At 36.7% G+C, this 7,904-nt stretch overlaps 1 protein-coding gene across 1 annotated transcript; it reads right to left on the reverse strand.

Moving 5' to 3' along the window:
- Positions 1-6,937: 6,937 nt before the first annotated feature.
- Positions 6,938-7,837, reverse strand: LOC110870484 (transport inhibitor response 1-like protein). The gene is made up of 2 exons (XM_022119661.1): positions 7,713-7,837; positions 6,938-7,583 (listed from the first exon to the last, which is right to left on the reverse strand). The coding sequence occupies exons 1-2, from the start codon at positions 7,835-7,837 to the stop codon at positions 6,938-6,940; spliced, it is 771 nt and encodes a 256-aa protein (XP_021975353.1).
- Between the last annotated feature and the right edge of the window lie 67 nt (positions 7,838-7,904).

Raw genomic sequence — 7,904 nt, forward strand, 5'->3', positions numbered from 1 at the left:
CCTAATCTGGAACGAAGGTTTTTAATGACCTATTAGATTCCTAACGGGTCTTTAATTAAGTCTAAACTTAGACCGGTTAGTTTTAAAGGAAGATACGGTTCAAACACACGATTAAGCGAAGACCGGAATAGAATGTGATTTAGACCCGACAAGTTTGAAGACTTGTATAATATGGGTAAACTAAACACATTCTGGATTTTGAGACAAAAATGATAAGGTTTGACCCGTTTCGGTCAATTTATGCAAACTAGTTACATAAACCGAACTGAATGCGAAAAATGCATAACGGGTAACCATAAGAGTCATATACAGGTTTCCTAAGTTAATATGCCTTAAATATGTTGTGATATCAGTAAGATATCTTCTATTATGCCCAAAACGAATTTAAACTCAAATTATGCCCCGTAAGGGTATTTTGGTCATTTTAAAGCTCATAAAAGAGATTATTTATAAATCTGAGTTTCAGGTCTGATATAATCAGTAAAAATATTTATTTTTATGTCACACCCCGATTTCCACGTGTAACACCGGTGGGCCCGGTGGGGGATTACCGTGACGTAGTTGGCAACAATATAGTCAAACCACACAATATATAAATGCACAGCGGAAGCATAAAGATAAATATATTTCAACTATTGAATGTAATATCCAAGTATCACAATCGTCGAAATATAATCCACAGAGGATCAAAATAAAATATAAGTATTGTTCAGCAGACGTAGGCATCTTAAGCTTGCGAGACTCTTTATTGATGCTAAGGAGAAATATCCAGCCAATTACGCTTAGTACATGCATTTAATTTTTTTGGGAAAATACGTCAGTTTACAATGGTAAATACATTCAACCGACACTTTTTGTAAAAGGTTTAATAAAAATTGATTTGAATGCACAAGGCACAAACTCTTTATAACTTGGGAGAATTATTTACATTTATAATCTTGTGAACGAATTACATGTTCCTTATGCGTTCAGTAGCCCGGACGTACCGGGTTAAAGATCAATAGACACACCACATCAACTATTTATGCACTGACGAGTGTACGCCTACACTCCGCGCTTAGGTCGTGGCCATTTCGTAAAATGCTGCCAAGGATATCCGGGACATGGTCATTAACCCCCCAAAGGCGTTTAAGTAAACAAAACTGTTTAAACGAGCCGATCAAATTATTCAATTAACCACCAAACGATGGAAGATTTGATGCCCGACCAAGCGGTATTTTATATACCGTAACCCAAGCCCGTATAACGGAAAATAAGTTAAAAGGATTTACCTTTGCAAGTAATATCCTCAATCAAATAAATGCAAGTATCTTTTACTGGTCTCCTATTCTGGAACGAAGGTTTATAACAACCTATTAGAATCCTAACGGGTCTTTAATGTAGCCTTAGCTAGACCGGTTGGTTTCGAAGGATAATTACGGCTTAATCGCGTGAAAGGCGAAAACCGGGAATGGAATGTGATTTGGACCCAACAAGTTTGAAGACTTGTTTCATATGGGTAATATAATCACACTCTGGATTTTGAGGTCAAAACAATAAGGTTTGACCCGTTTCGGCTAGTTTACGTAAACTAGTTACATAAACCGAACCGTGCGCGCAAAAGGCGTAACGGGTAACCGTAAGAGTCCTACACAGGTTTCCTAAGTCAATGTGCTTTAAAGAGGTTGTGGTATCAGTAGGATACCTTCCATAATGCCCGTAACGAGTTTAAATCCATTATATGCCCCGTAGGGGTATTTCGGTCATTTTTAAAGATTATAAAAGAGGTTTCTGTGTTCTACAGGAAATCTGAGTTTTCCGAACAGTTTACAAAGTCCAAAATACTTTATTTATTATTTAAAATCAGTAGCAACTGGAATCGGGTCAAAATACCTTGCAGAACTCAAGTTATGCTCGAAAAGGGTATATTCGGTATTTACCGCACCGATGCCATAACCGCAAGTTATGAGCAGGTTAAAAATCATTAAAAATCTCAAAATATTATTTTACATCAGTGGGTAAAAGGTTTGGTGTCGAAATTTGGGTTTAGATAGGCGTTATGCTAATTGCGCCATTTAATTACTAAAGTTTCCGTAATTGCGCTATTTAGCATATCTCCTATTCTGGACCTCGGATTGACGTGAAATTTTAGGGACATGCTTAGAAATCAGTGACTAAGGTTATTGTCCTTTCACATGTCAAAAATTCTCGTTTTAAATTGAAAAGGGCGTTACGGTCAACTTTTAAGCATTTAACGGAAATGTGCTAAAGACTCGGACAAACAACGAACCGATCACAGAGGGTTATACCATCATGTAACCTGGTCCTAAGAGAGTCCTAAGGCATATCTAAATCATACCATAACGGGTCAGAACTGAAGTCAAAGCAAAAGTCAAAGTTTCGCGACTTTCGGTTCCGAACCGGGTCAAAACAGTAAATGGTCGGATCAAACAAGCTTAGACTAGTTAATATACTTATTATCATGTTATATGAGTGTTAAAACAGGTTACACGCCATCTACATTACTGATTATGCATAAAATCGCAAAATAGCATTCTGTTGACTTTTTCTAAGCAAGTTTGACTCGACATTCGGACTAGTTAGAGTGGGAATCAGAGGGTGCCCTTTTAGGGGTTTGAAGCCCACATGATTACCAACATATAACTACCTTTGATTCGACAAACCACTGGACCATTTGTGATTTATCGCTAAGTCAAACGTTAATTACGACGGATTGACTTTTAAGCTAAAACTATGTAAAAACTAAACCACAAAGGGTTAGGCAAACTTACAGAAGTTTGGTGCACGACCAGAGATGTTAGAAGAATGCTCTTGAGCTCCAGAAGTGACCAAGAAAGCAGGTTTGAGGTGTGTTTCAAATGTGTGCACTACATGGCCTTTTATAGTGAAAATTTGAGCACAAGATCATCACAACTAAGTCTATAATTGCTCATGGATGATCAGCAGCTGTCCCTGAGTGCTAGGGGACGTGTAGGGGGTGCCCATGCTGCCATAATTGCACCCAAGGTCGGTTAAAACATCGAACAGTGAACCTGTGCATGTTTTCTGCATCTGGCGGTCTGACGCGGCTCGCATTAAGGATCAGGCTACCCTTACGCGGGCCGTCTGAATCCTTATGTCAGACACCGGATCTTTATATGGCTCGCGGCCCGCATGAGCTTCCTTGTTTCTCTAACGCGGCCCGCCTGAGGCCTGTAATTCAAGATTTTCAAATCTTTTGCCATTATTAGCCTGACCTTTCGGTTTCGAAGGGGTAATTTTGCGATTTGGGCCTCAATTATTTACGAATAAGGGCCTCGTGACTTTTATCCGCGCCGTTAAGTCCCCGGTTAGTTTAATTACTATCCGAAAAGCCTTATCTTTCATTGTTGACGCTTCTAACCCCTTGCATACGAAATTGATCATACTTTCTCGTTTTAAAACGGAACTTCGCGAAATTTATATGTATATTCTAGTGAGCGTAATTTACTGTTACAAAGCCTCGGGTACGTTAAAGGGTCACTCAGAGGTATAACTTAAACATGTTGACACAATTAACCCCTGTAGTTTGTAATCTCTCACTTTCTTCCGTATTTCGTTCCGTACGATCCATGATTTATCCGTTTAAAGGTACGAGCATCATTTAGGGTTACTGTACAATGTATTTATCCCTCGTTGACATTTTTAACCCTCGAATTTACATACTTTTCATGTTTGTCAACTTTAGTCCTTTATTCTGTATTTAATACCACGTGTAAACTCAAGACACGTGTCAATACATTATTGGACGCAAAAATTTAGAGGTTTTACATTTTATAATTCATAACAGTAGGGTATTACATATATGTGAAATTTATCTTTTATAACTAAACTATGCACCGTAGGGGCATTTTGGTAATTTCACATAGACTTAAAAGGTCAAAACTGGAAATCTGAGTTTAAAACTTTTGCTTACTATTAAAGTATAAAAATTTACTAAAAATATCAGTAGGTATCAAGTCTTATATGTTAAAAATAGTTTTAATACATACTATGCGTTAAAAACGCTTAAAAAGGCGGTTTTAAGCGATTTCCGGGTTTTATAAGAAAAGCTGATATTTTTATTATTTCAGAAGGCTTAAAATATTCTATTTATCATATTAGATCAGTAGAAAAAGGGTTTGGTATCAAAATGATTTGTAAAACTCATTTTATAGGCCAAAAGGGCAAAACCGACAATAACCGAATTAAGCTTAGAACCCTATGTTATGCTCAGTCTAAAAATAAATAAAAATCTTCAAAAATCCCAAAATATTATTTTATATCAGTGGGTAAAAAGTTTGGTATCAAAAATTGGGTTTAGATAGGTTTTATGCTAATTACGCCGTTTAATTACTAAAAAGCTTTCTAATTACGCTAATGAGCATAACTCCTTATCTAAACCTCAAACTGATGTCAAATTTTAGGTACAAGTTTATAAATCAGTAACTAAGGTTTTTATTCTTTTACATTTTCAAAAATCTCGTTTTAAGGTTGAAAGGGCATAATAGTCAACATTTAAGCATTTAACGGAAACATGCATATGAATCGGATAACTAATGAACCAAGTTGTATAATCACAGAGGGTTATAGTAATATGAAACCTGGTCCTAATAAAGCTCTAAGGCATTTCTAAACTATGCTCTAATGGGTCAGAACTGAAAGTCAAAGCAAAAGTCTACTTTTGCGATTTTCGGTTCTGAACCGAGCTTGAACTGAAAATTGCCGGGTTGAACATGTTTAGACATGTTCTTACATTAATTACCAAGTTATATTAATGATAAAACAGGTTGCATGGCTTCTACATTGCTAATTATATGTTTATTTGAAAATAAGCTTTCTGTTAATTTTTTATAATTAGCTTTGATCCGACAATTGACCTACTTATAGTGGGAATCAGAGAGTACCCTTTTGAGGATTTATTAGCCACATAATTACCAACTCATAGGTACTTTCAATTCAAGATTTGACTGGACAAATTGTGAATAATCACGAAGCCAAACCTTCATTATGACGGTTTGACTTTAGGCTAATTAACTAAGTAAAACTGAATTAAGGAAGGTTAAGGACACTTACAAAGGTCCTATGCACGACTAGTGACTTCTAGGAACAGGTCTTAAGCTCCAGGAATCTTCAGATTTGAAGTTGTGAATGTTTTGAATGCAAGTGTCCAATGCTTGCAAAATTGGAGCTCTTATATAGGAATTTTAAGGCAAGTAGATCATGCCAAGCAAGTCTACATATGTTATAAGATGGTCCCATGTGTTCCTATTGCATGAAATACCAGTGGAGGAGTCCCTGGTATATAAAACAAGGCTCTAAAGTCGGTTAACAGACTGAACTGGCAGCTGCCATGCATTTTCAGTCGCTGGCATGCTTAGGCGGCCCGCGTAAGGACCCTTAAGGTCTTACGCGACCGGTATGAGGGCCGGGAACAAGTTAAAAAAGTTTCGTTTATTACATTTTGGCCCCTGATCCTTTATAAACGTGGTTTTAACTATTTTTCTTGCATTTTCAACCCTCTAACTTGACTTTTAAGCGCTCCAAGACATAACCAAACACAAAGTCTTCGGTTAACATTATGATCACCCGTAAAGTCTTTAATTTCAACGTTGACGCTTTTAACCCCTCGTATACGAATATTATCATAACTTTCTCATACTTTATCGAAACCTTGTGAAATTTTTATCACTTATTCTAGTGAGTATAATTTATCGTTACAAAGCTTCGAGTTCGCTAAAAGGTCACTCAGAGGTATACTTTAAACATGTTGACACATTTAACCCTTGTAGTTTGTAATCTCTCACTTTCTTCCACAATTAGCTTCGTATGATCCATAATTCATTCGTTTAAGGGTATAAACATCGTGTAGGGTTATTTTAAAGTATATTTATCAATTGTTGACATTTTGAATCCTTTTATTCACATACTTTCCTTGTTTGTCAACTTTAGTCCTTCATAAGTAACCTTTTACACGTTTAAAGCTCATGACACGTGTCGATACATTATTGGACATAAATTTACGAGGTGTTACACCTTTCTTCCTTCTTCCTCTTTTTGTAGCCCAATATTTTTCTAGATAGGCTCTAGGTCTTTTCACTTGTGTTTTCTTTTCACATGCTCTCGTTATGACATGTCTTTCTTGTAACTCAAATTTTGTCAGAAGGTCTTGAAAGTTGTCTTTTATGAAAAAAAGCCGACCCTTGGAAATTTGGACTTCTTTCGTCATTATTTCCTCTCTTTTCACGTTCATGCTTGTCTAATAAAGTTGGTGGACATGGAGAAGGCAATTTTTGACTTCATGTGAGTCTTTAAGACTTAGTTTTAATGCCTATCTTCGTAGGATATTGAATCAGATTATAAGTTATTTGAAAATCGTATTTAAAGTATAGGATTTATAAAATCCTTAATCATCGGTGTTTGACCCTCATTTTGAGAATCAATACTCATGTTGTCCTTATATTCACCATTGTCATTTTAATCCACTGGGTTAACTTTATTCTGTTTTTCTGTTAACGAGAAGGGCAATTCAGTCATTTTATATGTAATTCTGTTAACTAGAAGGGCAATTCGGCCACATAAAATGACCGAATTGCCCTTCTCGATAACAGAAATAATAGATGAAGTTAACCTGGTGGGCTAAAATGGGCAACGATGAAACTATTTGGATCCATAGGCAAAAAATAAAAGTTTTAAACTAAAATGTGAAAATGGCCCAAACCATAGGGAATAAATTACATTTAGGGTAAATTACTTTTTGAGTCCCTGTGTTTTATGTGTTTTAACTAGTTGAGTCCAAAAGCAAAAAGTTTAACGACCTGAGTCCCTATAAGCATTTTCTTTAACCATTTGAGTCCATTTTTTGGATGTCTGTTAAGTCAGCTGTTAAGTCCCCCCACGTGCAGTCCACGTGAGGGGTATTTTCGTCCATTTAACCCTATTAAGCCTTTATTCCACCTGCATTTATCTCACCAACCTCACCAACCTCAATTAAAAAGGTTTTTTCACCCCCAAATCTTTTCACTCGCTCAATTCCACTGATAAACTTCAATTCATCGTCGATCACCATATCTAAACGAATACGACTTACCCAGAAAACCTGAAGCTTATGGCAGAGACGGATAACAGGTTTCAACTGCTCAGCATCAACGTTCGCATAGCTAAGATTTAACGACGTAAGAGTAGCGCAAATCGGAACAATCGCAGGAAGATACTCCGGTGCGATTTCTCTAAACCCCGAAAGACAAACAATCGATCTGCAAGCAGCAAATGCAGAAAGATAATCTGATTCTCGACTGTTGTCATTTTGTGGTTGTTCCTCCGAAGGACTAAAAGATCCAGTTCCTAAATGAGTCAACCGTGGCGCCCTGATAAGCAACCGATAAAGCTGCGATATACTAACATGCCGATTCAATCTAGGTGATCTAGCCACTAGCTTCTCTAAAGACTCAAAATTTATAGCAGATTCAACACAATCAAAAGCTAAAGATTCCAAATTTGTCACACCATCACCCGGAAAACACGAAATACAGTCAACTTCATCATCAGTAACCTCATCCTCAATCAATTCAAGAACTCTCAAATAGCTAAAAACATTCATCAAGTAGATAACTTTTTTCATCTAAAACACAATTTAAACAAATACCCAGATAGCTAAACAACAGATCTAACCCTTATATAACATAAAGTTAACAAATTGGAGATAAAATCATTACCTGCACTCACTAACAACAACAACAAGTCCAGAGGTACCAAACCCATCACAACAGACCAAAACAAGCTCTTTAAAATTGGGAAACGAGTGGGCCACCACAGCAAGATCATCATCAGTAACAGACATCCGTTCAAGGTGGATCTTTTCAAGCGCACGATAAGCAGATGCCGTGTTTATGATCAACGTTACACCT

The sequence above is a fragment of the Helianthus annuus genome, chromosome 8 (assembly GCF_002127325.2).
Source record: "Helianthus annuus cultivar XRQ/B chromosome 8, HanXRQr2.0-SUNRISE, whole genome shotgun sequence".
Lineage (NCBI taxonomy): Eukaryota > Viridiplantae > Streptophyta > Magnoliopsida > Asterales > Asteraceae > Helianthus > Helianthus annuus.

Excerpts from the sequence above, each read along its gene's own strand:
- LOC110870484 (XM_022119661.1), bottom strand. The coding sequence starts at position 7,837 with ATGTCTGTTACTGATGATGATCTTGCTGTGGTGGCCCACTCGTTTCCC. Across the intron at positions 7,584-7,712 it reads GTTGTTGTTAGTGAGTGCAG|CTATTTGAGAGTTCTTGAAT; the intron begins GTAATGATTTTA and ends GAATGTTTTTAG.